This window comes from Drosophila arizonae, chromosome 4 (genome assembly GCF_054131065.1).
Source record: "Drosophila arizonae isolate 15081-1271.41 chromosome 4, UAZ_ARI_1.0, whole genome shotgun sequence".
NCBI lineage: Eukaryota > Metazoa > Arthropoda > Insecta > Diptera > Drosophilidae > Drosophila > Drosophila arizonae.
This window is the reverse complement of record NC_142924.1, coordinates 4,716,185-4,736,171: the sequence shown is the minus strand read 5'-3', so window position 1 is coordinate 4,736,171 and position 19,987 is coordinate 4,716,185. Positions and strand designations below refer to the sequence as shown.

At 46.7% G+C, this 19,987-nt stretch overlaps 5 protein-coding genes across 5 annotated transcripts; 2 read left to right on the top strand and 3 right to left on the bottom strand.

Moving 5' to 3' along the window:
* Positions 1 to 3: 3 nt before the first annotated feature.
* On the bottom strand, positions 4 to 12,833 carry Dhc62B (Dynein heavy chain at 62B). The gene is made up of 9 exons (XM_018006203.2): positions 10,628 to 12,833; positions 10,388 to 10,568; positions 7,659 to 10,328; positions 7,271 to 7,585; positions 6,964 to 7,206; positions 5,821 to 6,897; positions 1,974 to 5,751; positions 1,595 to 1,914; positions 4 to 1,527 (listed from the first exon to the last, which is right to left on the bottom strand). The coding sequence occupies exons 1-9, from the start codon at positions 12,685 to 12,687 to the stop codon at positions 298 to 300; spliced, it is 11,874 nt and encodes a 3,957-aa protein (XP_017861692.1). The 5' UTR covers positions 12,688 to 12,833; the 3' UTR covers positions 4 to 297.
* A 513-nt stretch (positions 12,834 to 13,346) lies between these two features.
* LOC108613037 (uncharacterized) lies at positions 13,347 to 16,845 on the bottom strand. The gene is made up of 5 exons (XM_018006216.2): positions 15,995 to 16,845; positions 15,644 to 15,931; positions 15,243 to 15,575; positions 15,079 to 15,182; positions 13,347 to 15,014 (listed from the first exon to the last, which is right to left on the bottom strand). The coding sequence occupies exons 1-5, from the start codon at positions 16,518 to 16,520 to the stop codon at positions 14,127 to 14,129; spliced, it is 2,139 nt and encodes a 712-aa protein (XP_017861705.1). The 5' UTR covers positions 16,521 to 16,845; the 3' UTR covers positions 13,347 to 14,126.
* Positions 16,846 to 16,904: 59 nt separating this feature from the next.
* PolD2 (DNA polymerase delta subunit 2) lies at positions 16,905 to 18,335 on the top strand. Its single transcript, XM_018006218.2, has one exon. It carries the CDS (start codon positions 17,007 to 17,009, stop codon positions 18,303 to 18,305), a length of 1,299 nt encoding a protein of 432 aa, XP_017861707.1. The 5' UTR covers positions 16,905 to 17,006; the 3' UTR covers positions 18,306 to 18,335.
* On the bottom strand, positions 18,315 to 18,730 carry LOC108613048 (U6 snRNA-associated Sm-like protein LSm8). The gene has a single exon (XM_018006233.2). It carries the CDS (start codon positions 18,649 to 18,651, stop codon positions 18,364 to 18,366), a length of 288 nt encoding a protein of 95 aa, XP_017861722.1. The 5' UTR covers positions 18,652 to 18,730; the 3' UTR covers positions 18,315 to 18,363.
* Positions 18,731 to 18,946: 216 nt separating this feature from the next.
* Positions 18,947 to 19,918, top strand: mRpL46 (mitochondrial ribosomal protein L46). The gene has a single exon (XM_018006222.2). It carries the CDS (start codon positions 18,947 to 18,949, stop codon positions 19,733 to 19,735), a length of 789 nt encoding a protein of 262 aa, XP_017861711.1. The 3' UTR covers positions 19,736 to 19,918.
* Positions 19,919 to 19,987: the final 69 nt, after the last annotated feature.

Here is a 19,987-nt window from a genome sequence, read left to right as displayed (position 1 = left end):
TCATAGTTTTCCTACTTAAGCAATTGACATTCATTTCATAATTTTATTTAATATCTTGTGTCTTATCTGGGAAGTGGAATATATATATATATTGTATATATATTATATGCAAATAAGAGTGCCGATATTCTAATTTTGAACGAATGTCGTTAAAATACCCAATACATATAAGGGCATCTGATTGAAATCCCTTAAAAACATTTTCATTGATGTCCTGTTTAACTGTAGTTCAAGTCTTCTGGTTTCTCTCTTTAAACTGCGTACAACTGCAATGGTATTTGATGTCCTTTCGCATTTTCAGTCGTTGGTTTGGCAAATCAAAGCGACGCTCCGCTTCACCCAGTGGGAGGCTTTAACTTGAGTATTCAGCAGCAGAGGAACCACATAGTTTGTGGAATGTCCAGTGGTGGAGAGCGTGCCCCTGCGCTCGGCGGTTTTGTATAGCGGACAGCGATACCGCGAGCCCTCGGTAACTTCCGAGAGGGTTAGAGGTCGGAAATATATCGCCGGCATCACATACATCAAAATCTTCGGCAGCTGTTCGGCCAACGTATTCTGCTCCCAGTGCCAACGAGCGCCCTCCAAGAACAATCCATTGCAATAGATACCATCTTCTGGTGGCGTGCTTTTCGATTCTACTTTAAGCACATCATAGTCAAAGGTCAGCGTATCAATGGGTATTTTATATTTTCGTGCAAAGTTCTGCATTGCGCCCGTTAGGAAGGCCTGGGTGAAGAAGAATCCGGATAGCCAGAAGGTCGGCGGTTTGCCCACACGATGCCACTGATGCAACCAATTGAGACGCTTGTACAGATCCTGCACATAGGAGCCGAGCGGCTTCAGGCATGGATAGGATTTACCCATCCACTTGGTGGGTATGCGATTGTATTTCATGGCAATCATAACGTTTTCCAAATCGGGCGTCATCACAATGATACCTTTGATGGCCATGGCCAAATCGCGGCAGGAAGCGCGAATCTCCTTCTGCAGCTTTAGGAAACGTTCCATTTCTTGAACGACAACCGTATTCATTGACTCATTGTAATCCACAGGGTATTTCTCTGCTGCTGCCTCGATATCCATATCTGGAGGCATTTCAGTCTCAATCTGCTTAATCGTATCGAGAATCATTTGCTCGGCACTAACGCCACCGCCAGCGCTGCCCGCCGCCTCGCTGCCCAGCAGCAGGATCATTGAATCCAAGAGAGTTTTGGTTGTTTGCAAATCCCGCGTAATGCCCGAGTTCGCGTGCAAGCCGTATACTTCCGGTGGCGCCAACGAAGGCACAGTCTCATCTAGGTAACGCAATATCTCTCGATGCTCCGTTTTCCGTGGCAATATATACCGATCATCCGCAGCAAAGCGGAACTTATTATCATTGACCACATTGGCATTACAGAAGTCAGCGAGTATTGTAACAATACAACGTCTGTCCCAATTATCTGTCACGCGTCCGCCATAGTTGCACTCGCTGGTCAGATAGGAGATGGCATCGTAGGGGACGTGCTCGTACTGGTTAAGCAGCATCTGAAAGGGATCGAAGGAATATACATGAATATATGTGAATTGATATAGATGTTGATAAACTATTTACACTCAGCTGCAGCACAGAGATTTGCAAATCGGACTCATTGAATCCGTAGGGTATATTCCAGCCTAAGGGACCATATTTACGTCGCTCCTGCACGACCGCATGGAAGAAGCAAATTCCAAATAGCAGACGCGTGAAAGCCCGATCCTGTTTAGCACAGCCCGTATAGAACTCCGGATCGTTAATGGGCTCCGAGTTATACGAGCGGGTGAGATTCTCTTTCAGGCCCGTTGGCGGTTCATTAGTCATCTTAACGCCATTCTGGAGAATCGTCACGGGAAACTGTGGCGTCGGATAGGCAGTCAACCAAATGCGAAAGTTTGCTGAAAGCGGAAAGATTTATATCAACTCCAATATTCATGAACTTTTAAGGGCAGCTTACCTTGCGTATTGAACGTATCCATGTTCTCCCATAGGAACTCAAGTGTGGGCATCCATGACGCAGCCAAGTGACAGTTCTGCAGGCACACCCAGTAGCCCATATCCTGGGCATTCTTAATCAGGGCCGTGGCAATGGGTCCCTGACCCTGGCCCAGCGAAATGCTTTGGAATGTCTCCTCCTGGCCCATTTTCTCAGCGAAAGCCAGCAGAGAGCCCAGGGGATCGGCGCCTGGGGACAAGATGAAGAGCAACGGAGTTAGGGCCGTTGAGTCCGCATACGACTTGGAAATGTCAAATTCAGGCGGCGTGACATATTGATCCCCAATTGTATTCGCTATGAAAAGTCGAACAGCTAGGAATACAGAATCCGGCCGCAGTGCCTTGAGTATAATGATCTTCTCGAAGGCAGTGGTCTTATCCTGCCAGGGTTGGGGCAGCGGCTGCAGCTCGGGCGAAACATGATCATAGATCGCTTGCCAGGCTGGCAGATTTTTACGGAACGACGCGACAATGCCATTCAACTCTTTCAGCTCCTCCAATCGCAGCACATTTAACCAAACTATATCAGTTATCCACTCGGGATCCGGATTCGGTGGTATATTGGTCGACTCCTTGGCATTGGTTAGCAGATGTGCCAAGTGTCGCATCTCCACCTGCCCTGTGCCCAATAGAATTCGCGCTGTGAGTATAAACGAGAAGAGCAACTTGTCCTTTTCGAAGATGGAGCGACAGACGTTGTTGTACAAGTTTTTGGTGAAGCCATCGACCAGGAACTTAATGCGACGCGGCAGCTCCTTCGACTTGTTTGCCGTCTCAATGGAGTACATGTAGAGATTGATATACCAGTTGAGTGAAAACTGATACATCGGATCGATGTTGGGCAAGTCCGTGATCGAGTAGTACAATATGGAAGAGTGGACCGCAACGGGCTTGTAATTCAGACGGAATGCCTCGATCTTAGCGGATGTTTCCTTGGCGGCTTCCTGCTTCTCAGTGATGTCCTTTGACAGAGTTTTCGAATCGGCCAAGATTACGATGGCCGCCTCGTTCTCCAATATGTCACCCTCGCTGCTAGTCAGGGTCTTCAAGATCATATTCTCGGCATCACGCAGCGCTCCCTTATTGGCGGCCGCCTCGGTGGTGAGCATGATGCGCAGTTCCTGCAGATCGGGTCGCTCCTTGGCCACCACAATGCTCAGCAGCTGATCCATTAAGGCATTTTGTGTCAAGGCGAAATTGATGACAGTCACCTTATTGAATGTCTCAGGCAGAAAGTGGGGATTACGCAAATTGCAGGTCATATAGAGGCGGAAATTCGGAGAGACCGGCACCACATTCTCACCCAAGCTGATGTGCTTGACGCCGCCCTGTAGGAAAGTTTGCTTCATTAAGATCGGATCGAGCGGCACCTCCAGCTCCTCTTGCACATTCTCAATGATCACCGGCGAACCATATTCCAAGGCTTCGGCAATCACCTTCATGTAGTTGCTCTGATTAAACTTGACACAATTCAAGCGGTTCTTCCTCTCCATATTCTTTAGCCAATTGTTCGCCTGACCTTGGGGATCAATGAACAAGCTGTAGCGGCTGGAATTGGCCGATATGATGGCATTCTCACTGGAGAACTCATCGTTGGGCAGCCCGTCTAGTTGCCAGTTCTGTATGGTGACCTCCAGGCCCAGCACGGCCGAGATGGAATACTTCTTCGAACAGGGTATATTCAGTGAGGTGCACTTCTTAAACCAGTCGCTCACACAGCTTGAGCGGTATTGCAAATTGACGGCCGATAGGTAGGCAATGATGCCACAGGAGATAAGCACGTCGCCTGGCAAATGATCATAGAGATCCTGAAGATCGTCCGCGGCACTGCTCCAACGTGACTTTTCGCCGCCCAGGCCACCAATTAATGCCTCAGCTCGGATCAGCTTATTCCGGCAATTCTCGGCGTGCTGCTCTGTGTTTTGCATCTCCTCATTTGCCTTGTCCAATTCGATGTTCAGCTGCGCCACCTTCTCCTCCAAGGCAGCGGCCATGGCGCGCTTCTCGGCCAGAAAGTCCATCGTATCGGCATACTCCTTCTCAGCCGCGGCGAGCTTGGCTTTCTTGGGTGCCACCACCTTAGCCACATTATCGTACAGATCCATGGCTATGACCCATTGGCACAAGCCCTTGGCGGCGCTGGATGCCTTGGCCACGATGTGCGGCTGGAAGTCCTTGTGGGGTATGAACTCTTTGCGTATGCGCTTCATTACCTCAACGGGTATATTGTCCTTGTCGAACTCCTTGAGTGCAGGCAGAAAGTTCATGTCGCCTAGAATACGCTTGCTGGGACCCCAGAAATCGTTGACCATCTTGCCCGTGGCCGGATCGGGTATTCTCTCCGCCGGCAGACCCTTCATCACACAAACCGCTGCCATGACGAGCTTAATGACTGGCGGCGGATTCTTCATGGACTTCACCAATGTTATATCAGCTGGCTTTAGGGTATTCAAGGCGGCCAAGGCATCCTCCAGCACAGGTATAGCTTTGGCCAAATCCTTTTCGCACTCACCTTTGAGCACCTGGGCCGCTGCTGCCTGCACGGAGGCCACCTCCTCGTCCTGCTTCACCTGCTCCGCGGCGGCGCTAGCAGCAAGCGTCTCCTTGTTGATTTCCAACATCATTTTGCGTGAAGCCTCCGCCAGCGCGACCAGCTTGGGCTGCAGTGCACCCAAGTCCCGTTGCATAATGGAAATGGCAGCAGCAGCGGCAGCCAAGGTGTCCAGGCCACCAATATAGCGCATCTTAGCCTGCATCGTCTCGCCCTGCTTGCGAGCAATTAAGGTCTGGAACGACCTGATGAGCTCAATGAAGGACGCATTGGTCTGATAGATATGTCGGCCAGCCATCTGACAGAAATCGCGCGTGACACGCGCCGCTGTCGTATGGAAATATTGACACGTATCCATGATGGCCAGCTTGATTTCCTCCGATGGCACATTCACATCCACCAGCGACATTTTGGCAATCATCTGCAGGGCTTCCTCGGGCCAGCTGTCATACCAATCGATGGTGCAGCAATTCACCAGCGAGGGATACAAACGGACTCGCGTCCGCAGAGCATCCCCAATGGGCGAGAAGCTGAGCACGATGTGCAGCTTCTGCTTGCAGCGGTTCACAAAGAAGGAGAACACTTGCAAGGCGGAGACATCGATGTTGCGATTGCCTCCTTGGGCGGCCAGGCGGGCCATCTCGATCACCTCCTGCTTCTCGTCGATGGGGAAAATGTTGGGCACCTCACCCTGATTCAACAGACAGTCAATGTCCTGCAGGAAGAGCTCCATTTTAATTTGATTCTCTGTGATGAGAAATGTCGTATGCTTGTTCATGCCCCCCGCCTCCTTCAGTATGGCCTTGATATCATCGTGCCATTCGTTGGCGCCATAGTTCTTCGTTATCTCCGGCTGGAAGAACGAAGTCTGCACCATATTGGTGGCCAGCTTGGTGAGCGACTGCCTGCCCGAGCCGCCCAGCCCAATCAGCAAGGCGCTCGCACCCTGAATCGAGATGATGCGACAGATGCGGTTCAGATGCTGCAGAGCAAAGGTGAACAATGTGACGTCCATCTTGGAGCGACGCGTCGAATTGTAGTCCTCGAGGCTCGTCTCGGCTATCTTGTAGAAGACTTCCATGCTGGGCACTTCCTCGTAGCGTCTTTCATCCGGTTCACTGTCCTCGTCAAAATAGACGCCAAACAAAACCGTATTCGCTCTCTCCATGGTAAACTCGGGTTCCTCTTCCTGTGTGGGTGGATAAATGTTAAATTAATCATATCATCTGATATCATATTATCATATCATATCACTCACCGTACAATACTTATCAAAGACTGTCTCCACTTTGTCCTTGAAGTTGGCCTTGAGGCATTCGTTGAGCTTGTCGAACATCCATTTGCGATCGGTATCGTCGACTAGGCGATCGTAGAAGACGCGCATCGCCTCATGATACCAGACCCTCACCAGCATCTTCTTATCATTCACGGACTCCTTGCGCACCAGCGTGCATCCGGTGACAACTCGGGAGATATCACGCAAATTGAATATGTAATGGGATTTAGCGGGCGTCGCGCGTATCTCGGATTGCACGCTCTTGTAGATGCTCTGAGTGGCGCTGATAATTTGATTGGTGAGCACGAACACATCCTGGCCATGGCCAGAGCGCCGAAAGCCACACAAAGCCACATTGAGAAAGATGCGGAACATGGTATCGTCGCTAAATGTATTAATCGAAAAGACATTGAAGTGGTTCAGGAAGCGTGGGTAGACATCCTGGCGACTGCCGCCAGGCAGGCCACAGGCGGATATAATTAATACATTATGGATGAAGATCTTGGAGCTATCTTTCAGATCGTAGACATGGCCATAGTCAAAGAACTGACGCAGCAATTCCAATGGCGGCTGAGCACCATATATCTCCTTCACCGGCATATTCATGTCGTCCACAAAGAGGACGCTCTGCATGCCCTTGGGCGGGCCATAGATGCCACGTTTCCACTTCTGTAGCTTGGCTATGATCTGTTCCTGGGTCTGATTGGCCGTAATCATGACGGTGAATGTAATGAAGCCCGTTTCGTAAAGCTCGGGATTTAGCTTATTCATCAGATAGTTTTGTATATAGACGCTTTTGCCCGTGCCCGTGGGTCCGATGAGCAGCATCCGCTTCTTATGCTGCACGTGCAGCTTGAGCAGGTGCAAATAGCGGGCTGTGTCCACAGTGGGCACAATGACGCCTATTTTCGTCTCCTCAATGTCCATGCGCTTGGCCATCTCGGGGAAATAGCGCCAATTGCCACGCTGCTTGAACACAAACACATAGTCCACAATGAGGCCATCTATAGGAGGCGTAATTTCCATTTTTCCCATTCCAGGCGGCTCGTTCTCGTAGAGCTGATGGGAAGGAAACAAAGTTGGAATTATTATTGGAGAAATCTGTAAGAGCTTGCAGTCACTCACTTTTCGTAGAAACACATCGAATTTCTCGCGTGAATTGATATCTAATACACCTCCAACGCCCCAGACCAAGCCGTAAAGCATTGCTGCTTGTATGTAGCTCTCCATATATTTGTCATAGTCATCCGGATTCTCTTCGATGGCTTCGTCGAGCAGCATATCTATCAGATCAAATGTGGTTAGCATGCAATTGAATTCGCCTGGCTTCACGAACTGACTGCAGAAGCGTCTCACAAAGGTCATGCACTGCAATGGAGAATGAAAGGAATCAGATATGAAAGATCAGATATGATTTCGCATATAATCTTACTGGCATCAACAGCCACGACAGCATATCCAGCATGTACTTCGTATTCTCCTTGTCGGCCCAGCGTGGATCGGCTTTCTTCAGCCAGGTATTCGCAAAGGCGCGCCAGCCCAAGGTCGATGCCTCCATATAGATCATTCCACAACGGGAGACCGTGGCTGGCGAGGCTTGGGCCAGATCCATGACCTCAAACACCATGGACATTTCATTGGACATCGTGACCACCTCACCGCTGGTCAGGCACAATTTCTTGTTGTCGTCCAGCACGGTGTTCATGTTCTCAATCCAAACAGCATCCACGGGACCATCGAAGACAACCTATAAAAGACAGATGGAACGAAGAAATTTAAGCTCCTTTCTTTACTTGTTCCATCTTTTCTGTTTTACTTACCCATTTTCTGTCTGGCGTGGGTGTCATTGCGAAATCTCGGAAGATTTTGGCCACTAGTCCATCGGTCCATTCATAGGATATGGGATCAAAGGAGCCATATAGCTGATTCATGGTTATTGACTTTGGATTCATAATGCCCATCTGCACGTGCTGGTAGTAGGGGCTCTTGGACGGCGCCTTTATCTTGAGCGCTGAGAGCACTTTGGCCAGCACCTGAAGAGTCTTCGATTTGCCCGCGAGGGGCTCGCCGACCAGCATGAAACCGTGTCGCACAATGATCATCTCATAGGTTTGAATGACCTTGAGCAGAAAGCTGGGCGCTGGCTCCAGGATCTCCTCCTTGCAGACACGCTTGAACTCCTCCTCCATGAGGGTGTAATCGATGTGAGGCAGCTTAATGCCGGGAAAGATGTCTGAGATGATGCCCTCGAACAGCGGCACATCAAAGGACAAAAACTTGGGTAAATTCACATCCATCAAGCTGCGTAGCAGTAAAATATCCTCCACCTCATCTGGGAATTGTTTCTTTATATTACCACAGGCGGACAGCACCGTTTTCACAGCTCTCATGCCGTAGTCGTAGTGATTCTGACTGGACAGCTGCTCCGAGCAGAGGCGATAGGTGGTCACGATTTTGACAGCCAGCTTACGTGCATCCACAAAGCCATAGGAGTACAAGGAGATCTCGCCAATCATAGCATAGTCGGGCACCATCATGGCAACCGAACGGAAGAGTACTTTCAAATTGTCCGGCAGCTCGGAACGACCCGCGTAACCGGGATTCATGGTTATGCAGACGTAGCAGGCGGGATTTAGGGTCAACTCTGTTCCTTCGAACATGAACTTGATCGCATTCTGACGCACCGCCTGAATGATGAGCAGAATCTGCTGGGCAACCACGGAAAGCACCTCCAGTTCAATTCGATTGAACTCGTCAAAGCAAGCCCAGGCACCGCAGGAGGCTAAGCCCTTAAAGAACTTTCCCATGGCCTTGTAATCCAGGCCGTCGGAGCAGTTAAACACTTTACATTGCACAGCGAGTGCCTTAGCTAAATCTTTGGTGGTCTCTGTTTTGCCGGTACCGGCGGGTCCTTCGGGTGCACCATTCAAGTGCAGCTGATAGGCGCCCACCAGGGTGCGGTAACAGCGATCGGTGAGCGGCGTGATGACCAGACGATCCGAATTGCCCAGATATTCATTGGCAAAGGGAACCGTTGCATTGATAATTCGCACCAGCATCGTTGCATCCTCCCAGTAGTAACGCATCTGGGCCAACCACTGGAAGTCGTACTCGCTGCTGATCTTGAGTCGGATCAGCTCCTCGGTGACATCCTTGGCGTGCACATCGATGACAATCAAAGATTTAATAGTGATACGATTCAGATTGCTTATGACAGGCGAACGCACCAGCGTGACAATATCATTCAGCTCCTTAGTTAATTCCTGGAAGTACTGATTCATTACGGCCTGATTACCGCCGTAGCTGCGACGCAGACAGCTGTGCATTTTGGAGGCCCAATAGACCTGCGAGACAGCCAAGACCACCATCTGGGGCCACGCGCACACCCATTCATTACGCTTCACAGTCGGATAGTGATTGAAGGAGAGTTCCGATTGGTAGCGGACGGCCTTCAGCATCTCCTCCTCGACACCGACGAGCCATTTCTCCACACTTCCACCAGCTGCAGCTGTTGAGATCTGTTCCATGAAGGCGATGTGCTCCTTATCGCTGCTGAACATAGCCAATACATTTTTAGCCGAATCGAATTCCAGTATATTAATGCCCTCGAAACATTTGCTTAAATGTGGCTGAACTCGCAGAGGATCTTTTGTCTCTGACAAAATTTCGAGCATTTCATCGTTGGCCAAGAAAAAGAAGCGCGGAAAATATAATCGTTTCTTTTCCAAATAGTTGCTAACACCTGTTGAGATATCCTCCAACAGTTCGTTGGCCTTCTGCAACGATTCGAGTAGGCCAGAAACTGGCGCCGTTTCCATAACCAATGGATTCCTAAGCACTAAGCCCATATTGCGCATATAGGTCTGTTCGACTGTGACGAAGAGGCGACCCTCCTCGGGCATCTGGGCAACAATGTCCTTGGAGGAGAATATGGGCAATAGATAAAGGAAGTTCACCTGCACCTTGCCCCACTGATCAAGCGTTTCATTCACTCGCATGATTTTCTCATACCACGCACGGACTTCTTCCTCGCATGGCTTCATAAAAGCTGAGCCTCGCATGGTCAAAGTTTTCAGTATGTGATCATCTAATAAAGCCTGTATGTCATCCAAGCTGGAGAGGATTGTGACGCCAGTCTCTTTGTAGGGCCCCACGGGAAACACTTTGTTTTCCCACTCTTTAATCATGATCTGCAGATTGTTCCACAGTTGCAATTCCTTATTGGCGCTAATGCTGATTATTTCAAACTGGTCGAGTATGGGGTCCAAGCCAGAGTTAAGAATCTTACGAAGCGTTGTTCCTGCATCTGGCGTAATGTCAAAGCCAGCGATGTCCGACATTTCCTTCCAATGACGCTTACGCAGCGCCGGATTACACAGAGTATTCACAATGAAAACACCAATGCTGAAGTCCTTGATGGACTTTATCATTGAAGCACACAGGCGTATGGGTACTGGATGTTTCTCCGGATCGGGATCCTCAGTTTGACCCTAAATAAAGAAGTATATATATGTAGTTCATGCTGCTACTCTACTTGTGCGAAAATTACCTTAAATTTGCAAACTGGATTTTCGACCATATCCTGTTTGATCTTGACGCGATAATACTTTTGATTCCTTTGAAATTCCTTTAGATAATCTTCCGTTGTGGTCTCGACAAACTTTGGCTCCAGGTATTCGAAAGGTCCATCCGTCCATACGCTCAAATAACGCTGCCATTCAATACAGAGTCTATAAAGAACAAACATATTTAAGCAAAACTTATTTCTTTTACGTTGCTTTAGACTTACTTCATTAGCTCGGCAAAGGGATAGACGAAGGTTTTGATGATCTCCAGCGTTGGATATTCCGTTTGATTGACTTTGAACAGTTTCTCCTCCTTGTTGATCCAGGCCACATAGTCATCAAAGGTCTTGAGCTGATCTATGAAGTTCTGCAGTATTATGTAGGACTCACGAAACTTGTCCGGTCTGCTCATATCATCGATTATGCCTAACTTGGGCACCATTTCCAAAATATCGGAGTTTAGCTTCTTCACCACCTCCTGCAGATGCTCCTCAAACATAAACTTATATTGCTCCTGCTGTGAGGCATTATAATCACAAATCTCGTTAATGTCCTTGATCCAGTTGATAGTCCTGATGGTCAAGTCGAAGTGATACTTGGACATCTGGGTAAGCTCCACGATGTTTGTACCCACTTGTAGGCAATATTGAATACGATCCGTAAGCTCAGCCAGCTTCTGCATCTTCACATAGATCATATATTCCGCACTCTCGAGAAGCTCCTCTGTGGACTTGGGTATCAACAGTGCCTTCTCCTTGATCTTCTCGAACTCCACACAGATTTCCTCCTCTGCACGAATATGTTCGCTTATTATAATTGCGGTGATATTTGAGATTAGACTCTCGGCTAGAGCGCGCAATGATTGGATCAGGGGCTCGTTGTCAATGACTGCAACTTCGAAGTAGTCGGTTGCTGGTTCGCTACGTAGCATATTTATATATTCGTAATAGCCTTCGATGCGTGCAAAGTACTCTTCGAACTCGTGCGGCTCTTCCAAAAATTTGTTAAGCTCGTCGCGCACCTCGGAAGAGTACAGACCTCGATATTTCTCCCGGTAGCCATTCACATACTCAGTTATTTCCGTGTAAGTGCAACAGATGATCTTTTGCGCCTTCTTGATGACATCCTTGACGGTGTTCTCGTTCATCTCAATCTTAAGGTAGTCATTAACCTGTGCATAGGTTGTCAAAGTGTCCACTTGCGGCTGAAGGGCTTCCATACGGTAGCCCACCATTGAGATTTCGGTGATAATCTCACCAAAATTGGACTGAATATTGGCCAAACTAGGTTTTATGTCCAGGCCATCCTTCACATCGTTCCATACCAGGGACACACGAAAGACGGGCATAGTACGCGGACTACTGCAGATGCGATAGAGTTCCTCAAAGGTGCGCATCTTCATTTGGTTTACCTCGCGGTTCATCAGACCCTCCAGGCCGCCCCAAGCTCGTTTCCACATATTAAAAGGCATCACACGTTTGCGCAGCATGCGCTTTAGTACAGCCACCAAACGGGTATACCAATTCCAGCGTAGAAATGTGTTCACCTTGTCCAACTGATTCTGTATATACTTCCGGTAAAATTTGGCAGACAGCGCCTCCTTACCACAGAGACCCACCTGCTGCTGCTGAGCGCCCATGCTGCTTACATATTGAAAATTGCACGTGAACCGGGGTAGATCCGCTACGGAAATGCTGAGTATAACGCGCATCGGCGGCTGCAGGATAAGCAACTTCGCTGCGATCTTACGACGATTCTCCAGATAGACTTTGTAGTTCGCTGAGCGCCCTGGTAGATTGGAAAGGAAGTCGGCATGAGGTAAATCAAACTTGGATGGATCTTCGTCAGCAAACTCGGGATGCTGCAATATGTTCTTCATGCTATAGATTTTCATTAGCCGATCGTATTCGCCATGCACATCAGCCATGTACGACTTAACCAATTCGGGATACTTGTTTTTCAGTCGTTCCTGTGCAAAGCTTAAGATCTTCGCCTCCGTTTTACGCAGCATGCGCGGCACAACAATTTTACGCACCTCGCGCCGTAAATTGTCAACGTAGTGCGCCTGTGGCAGCGGTCGCATCTCGGGCTCCGGTTTCCACGGTTTTTTCGCTAACTTCACTTTAATGTCCGCTGCCCGTTGCTTGAGGAACACATAGTGACGCCGCTCGTGCACCTCGGAGAGCCGAAAGGTGAGCAGCGGATTCTTCATATATGGCTCATCATCGTATTTCGTGATGTCCGAGGACGGGCGATGCATGTGCTCCAGCTTACGGCTATACATGATGCAGGCCGACTATCTATAAATTCCCGTTATGCTGCAGCTGCTGCTCATGTGAAAAATATATGTTTGAGCGTTGCAAATAAACCTGCAACGACTTAACTCTTGATTCGAACGTCCTGTTAAGCGTTACTAAGGCAACTTGAATACACACATGTATATATTAACAAATATTTATTCTGTGTATTCCTTTTTTTGTCATTCTTTATAAATTGTCAACACCTGCTGTGCTAAAATACGACGTTAGCCGGAATGTTGATATTCCCATTCTGGATGCATCCAGTCATTCCAATTAGATTGCCGTTTTGAAATTTCCCGATAACAATGTTGATATTCTTATCGGTTCCAGCTCGATTGGCTATTTGAAAGATCCGTTTTGCATGTTTGTGTGTGTTTTGTTTTTATTTAATTTGCCGATATCGCTATCGGATCCAATTCGATTGCAAATGACATTACAGATCAGATTAACAATGTTTGTTTTAAGCAACAATAATTACAATAATAATTATTAATATATATATATACATAAATATATATATTTATGTATGTATAACACTTGTTAAATTGCCTTCAAATATACAATATTCTAAAAAGAGAACCCCGAATTGTTCATCAAAAAACAGCCTTAACTTTATGCAGATGTCAATAGATGTAAATGTGTGTGTGTTTGAGAGAGAGAGAGTTAGTGTTTTACTGTTATTTGGGTTCTTTGTAGGCATAAGAAATAGCTTAAGGGCGAGGGTGGGCCGTAAAAGTTATACAATTGAATATTTCACAATACATATTTTAGTTATGAGCGTTTTGAACAATAGATTCATATAAAAGAAATTGCACATGTTTGATTTAAATGTTATTTTTTAGTTTTTTTTTGTAGGTACATTTAAGCGTTTTCATATCTTACTTTCATAATAATTATATAATGCATGGATACATGTATATGTTTAGGTATATCATAACAGTATGTAACATATTACATAAAGCTACTAACCCATTGAACAGATAGATGGGACATCTACAACAAATTTTATCAACAGAAATAATCTTGATTTCGTCATTCTCGTAAATTATGCAAAGGTTAACTTGTTCCTACGAGCGAACGAAGCCTTCAACTATTTTGCAATATCTTACACTCCAACGAGAAAGAGTGCCTCTAGAGCCTCTAGAGTAAGCAGAGATTGGCTATCCCGCTCAAACTCACTAGACTTATGCCTCTCAGCAGATATGCTCTCCGAATTGAGGGAGCCAATCAAATACGATATTCAGTGTGTCCCATTTAAGTGTTGTATGGTTAGTGATATATGTATGTATGTAGCTTAAAGGGCAACAAAACAAAACAATTGCAATAATAATTGGTTGCAGTTGATTCTAATTAGTCATTGGTCGTTAAAGGGTTAACATTCGACGACGCTCTATGTAGATAATATATCAATTGCTTGCACTTGTTATCTTTCAAATTGCAGCACATAATCCTTTAGCGGACCCGGCAAATTCAAACGATTTATATTCTGCGCCAGCTTGCGGTTCATCGCCTCGTAAATGGCCATACGTGCCAGCTGCTTAAGACTGCGAGGCCTTCGATAGAGCGTGGAGATGAGGGCAATCAGTTGTTCGGTCTTTTTGTTGGGCACTTGGGCAACGTAGAAATTGTGCAAAGACTTGAGGCAATTGTAGAGCGGATCGTGCTCCATGGTTAGATAGAAGAGATGAATGATGCGCGTGAATGTCAGCTGCGGATCGTTGAGTATAAATTCTTTTTTCGTTATCAGTATAATATAGTAGAAAAGCAGATAGCGTGAATTTGTGCGAAACGAATTGCGAAACGTATTGTCACCCAGTGCAGCAGCTCCGGCGCCGCCGCCACCACCCGCCCCACCTGCTGCTCCACCTCCAGCAGCACCGGCACCAGGACCAGCTCCAGCGCCACCAAGTGCTTCACCATAGCTGGCAATTTCGCTGGAGAAAATCGCAATGCCCGGTGTTGTTTTGCTGCTCAGCACAATATTTGGGTCGGCTCCATATTGAATGAGCGTTAGGGTTAATTCATATATGCATTCCATATCCTGGCAAGTGCGCACGTTCTGGACCATATCCATAACGGCCTGCAGAATGTGCTGATATGTTTTGTTGCAGTCCAAGCCGTGCTGCAGCAGCAGCAGCAATATATTCTTGATAAAATCAAAGTTTGTGCGTTTCTGTGCATCACAGTTAAGCGTAAAATTCTCACTGACCGTAAAGACCAGCACGTGCAAAGGCTTCAAATTGGCTCTATACGAGCAATTGGGATTTGCGCCATGTTGTAACAAGATGCGAATGCAATTCAAATAGCAGACCTAAAAAGTATGTGAAACTATTATATCATATCTCGGTGTGGGCCGAAAAGCGGAGAAAACTTACCTTCATTGAATGCGTAAAGTGATGTAGGTGATCTTTGTTAATCAAAGGCACCAACAACACCATTATGGGCACTGAACCATCACGGCCCACAATGTTTGGATCACCTACAGAGAGAATATTGAAAATTATATTATTGTTGATGACTTAGTAGCCTCACAACTTACCATCTTCTCTGATTAGCATATTGAGCAGCTCGTAGCAAACCTCCCAATCACGTAAATGACGAAATACACATGCCATGGCACTGTTGCCTGCCTGATTGATTGAGGGCTTAGCGCCACTCTGCAACAAAAATCTTACCAAATGCAATACATCCCATTTGCTCCATTTATCATAGCCATAACGTGCCTCCTCTAAAGCATAACGCACAATCAATGCGTGCAGAGGCGTGTTGCCCAACGAGTCGGGTGCATTTATCAACTCCTTGCATCCCCGATCAAGCAATATACGCAATGTGGCCTGCGTATCCTCAGCAGATTTGCGAGCGGCAAATATGACTGCAATACAGAAGTCATTATTATATAATGCTTTGATAAACATTTAATGAGTTGATCTTAAGACGCACCAACATGCAGTAGGGTCATTTGCTGTGTGCAGGTTCGCACTGTGGTTATTGCACCGTGTTGTATAAGCAGCTCGAGAAAGCGTCCATCATGGAGCACAGCATGGTGTATGGGGTAATACTCATCCATGATCAGGTTTATCTCCTCGGAGCGTGTCACCACAAGTTGTTGCACACAATTCCAAGCGCCACGCTCACAGGCCAAGTGAAGCAAGGGTTTCTTAGCTCTAAATGGTATCCAAGGTTCCTCCATCTTTTGCGTCATCATGCTTAGCACATTATACTGATCGCCTAATAACAGAAAAATTAACCGTTTAGAGATTAACTACTGACATTATTCATTTGCGTATCTACCGTCGATAGCATAGCAGAGAGCATTCTGTAACTTCGTATTTAGCCTTTCGCTCACATCATCCACATTGCTATGCCACTTTCCGCTCTCCTCGCAGTTGTGCGAATGTGCGCCGGGAAAACACATTCGTGTATCGGCATCAATGCGAGCTCCATGCCTCAACAACAACTCCACACATTCTTCGTAGCCACGGAGCGTGGCAATGTGCAATGGCAGGGAGCAGGGTGCTCGATTAACGTCCGGTCGATGGCGATGGAGCAGCCATTTGGTGAGATCGATGTGATTGAGTCCAACGCTGCGCTGCAGTATATTGTAGCCGCAGTCGTCATGTATGACCAGGATATTCTCATTTTTGGGTATCTGTATTAGCAGGCTCTCTAGAGTTTGCAGTGAGATTTTTGGGTTGGCACGCAGTATTTCGAAAAGCGTTTGAATTTTCTCCTCTGTCGCTTTGGAGACCTTATGGCCATCACGATGTGAGAGCAATGCCGAGCCCGAACGAAACACTTGGCTCACCGAGCCGCCCATATCTCTCAGTCGCCTCTGTCCAGCCAGCCAGCTAGCCAGACGGGAGTCTCACAAATTGAGATTCGGAATTGGAGCTATGTGTAAAAAATCAATACAGAGAAAGAGCGTGCATGCATTCACTCTAATCAACACTTGGCACTACACACGCGCAGCATTAGACTTTGCCATTCATAGTTGAACATGTTGCCTGCGTTCTTATTGATCGAAAACATTGTTTAAATGCATTTAATAAGCGTTTTATTGCAAACACCCAAAACTTTTTCTACGCTGCAAATTGTAAACGAGTTGATCTGATTATCAGCTGGTCGTCGATTGCCATCGATTCGTCTACCCATGTACCAGGGCTACATTGCAGGCACATCGAAGAGATACCATCGATACCAGCGTTCATTGCTTACAATTGACCATCTCTAATTGTATTGTGTTTTGTTGGCGCGTAAATGCTGAATGTGTTACAATAGTTATTAAATAAATAAACAATTCAATATGGCCAATCGTTTAAGCTGTGCCTACGAGAACTTGAGCAGCTCATACCTGCTCACAACCACTGATTATCAGAAGCAGTTCTGTCATTTGTACACTCACCGCTTGGCAGAAATGACGCGGCTATTGACGCCGCTTGCTCTAAAGGAATGGGGCACACAGGTGCCCATAATGAAGTTGTGCGAGCTGCGAGGCGAACAGAACGTGCAGTGCATTATCATTGGAACCATATACAAGCATCAAGCGCACAAGCCAAGCATATTGCGAGACATCTCCGAGGAGAATCAGCTGGCTCCACAGCCGCAAAGACAAAATTACTCTGAACCGGAGGACAAGCTTATTCTAGAGGATGAGCTCCAGCGAGTGCGGCTGCAGGGCGGCGAATTTTTAGAATCCCACAAGTTGGCCACAGGCATTGTTTGTGCTGTTAAGGGTGACACAGACAGTGAGGGATTCTTTAATGTGGAGAAGATACTCTTCCTGGAAAGTGGACCACAGAAGCCGCTGACTGTAAAACGTAACAGCAAATTGATTCTAATCTCTGGCTTGGATCAATTGCAGTCCCATAACTTTGTAGACGCCTTGAATATGTTTCAATACTGGCTGAGCGGATGCTTTGACAATAAGTCTGAAGCCCAGTCCCAAGTGCGACTCATTGTGGCGGGCAACTCGGTGCGAAGCTCGGCTATGGCCCATGTTCCGACCCTTCAAGTGGCGCGGCATCAAGCGAATGCAAATGATACTGTCCAAGCAATTAGCCAACTGGACAGCTGGTTTGCATCGTGGGCGAAGGCTATTCACGTGGACGTGATGCCTGGAGCTTACGATCCAGCAAATTTTATGCTGCCGCAGCAGCCCTTTCACAAGTGCATGTTTCCACTGGCCGCCCAGTTGTCATCGTTTCAATCTGTGACCAATCCTTATATCTGTCGACTGGATAGCGCTCTTGTAGTGGGAACTGCTGGTCAGAACATCGCCGATTTACTAAGGAGTACTGCCCTGGACTCCTCACTCGAAGCTCTTCGCTGCACGCTTAAATGGGGTCACGTAGCTCCCACTGCGCCGGACACCTTGGCCTGCTACCCGTACATAAGCAGCGATCCGTTCATAATGAAGGAATGTCCACACGTTTACTTTGCGGGTAACTGTGAAAAGTTTGAAACGGATTTGCATGTCGGCTCCGGGGGAAAGCGAACGCGGCTTGTCTGCTTGCCAAGCTTCTCGAAAACGCAGAGCGTTGCCGTCATAGATTTGGCGACTCTCGATTGCCGCCAAATTAAATTTAGTGTAGAAACAGAATAGCTATATCAATAAATATCAAAATTTCATCAATTTATTCGAACTATAACTACGTTTACAATTAATGCACAACTGGTCCCAGTGGCTCGCCTTTGATGTTTGCCAAATCCAGCCGGGAATCGATGGTGTCATCTATCAGTCCAATAACAGCGATGTTGTCGCCACGAATTATGTGAAGACCCAGCACAATTTGCTCAATGCCTGACGTTGTTGAGAAAACGCGCTCATGGCATTCGTCGATGATGATATTTATGGTCTGGTCAAAGCCTTTCAGGGTCCCTATGAAGTTGCGTCCATCTGCCGTAATAATGGAGACCGTGTGGTTGATGTAGGACTCCAAGCCAGACATTTTGTCAGCTCTTAAATCGAACTTCTCAAATTGTTTAAATAAAAGCAACGCGAATGTTCGTCCTCGCAAAACGTTTGGAATTGTTATCGGGGTACAGAAAGAATTCAATTAATTTATCGACTCTATCGAAGCAGCTGTTTTCCTACAACTGCAAGCGATGTTTTGACCAACTGGTAAATATTGCTATCGCAATTACTATCGCAAGCCGATCAGCTGTTCGGTATTCGCCTTATGCTCATGTAATCGAAGAGGCACATTATTTTGCTTATTAAAAAGTTAAAATTAAGACTTAAAAATGCTACGCCGCCTCACGCTAATCAGTGCTAAACAACTGACCCGCTCACAGTCGACGTCGACACAAGGCGCCAAGGAAAAATGGGATCTTTATGCTGGTATTCTAGTCGAAAGGTTACCCGTGATATCCAAGACATTAAATCCTTTGGAGCGTCAATTTCAAGATCTTCTGTCTCAAGTGGAGTACGAGAACAGTCTTAAATCTGATTTTGAGCTAAAGCATGAGCGTGATTTGCTGCAGAAGGAGCTAATTAAGCAGGGTAAAGTGCAAGTGGATCTTGACGACTCGGTGGCCAAGCAAACAGCCCAAGATCTGAAAGATGCGTACAAGGAGGAGCTGAAGAAGTTTCAAGTCGCCCCGCGTACTACACCCGATGATGCTGACAATAAGCTTACTTCCACAGATCGTTGCCTAGAGGACACGCTCTATTTGGTTGTCAAGCAAAAGCTTGGGGAGCAGGAGCATTTCGTGCTACCGCAGGGACTGCACAAGGATGGTGAATCCATGCGACAGACGGCGGAACGCGTGCTGATCGAACGCTGTGGCAAAGATCTGCAAGTACTCTTCTATGGCAATGCGCCGGTTGGTTTCCACAAATATAAATATCCCAGCAAGCAGAGATCGGAAAGCGTTGGAGCCAAAATATTCTTCTATCGCGCATCGCTCCGTGCCGGCAATGTAAATGTGGAGCAGCAAGCGGTCCCATACGAATGGCTGCCCAAGGAGACGCTAAACAACAAAATAAATAATGCTAAATATGCTGAAAGCATAAACAAATTCTTGATATAATTTATATTAATACATGTATGAACGAAGGTGGTCTGAAAAATAAACTATAATGATAGACAAAATAAAAGTGTTATTTAATTGTATAAACTTTTCTGCAAAAAACTGTAATCAAACTCTTCAGACCATCCTATACATTTGTTCACTTCCTTTTCCAAATAAAAATGTCTTTTACAAATTAAAAAATTTTTTCACATTTTTGATTATTTTGAATATTCGAAACTCCAATTTTATTTTAATTTTCTCTTTTATTTC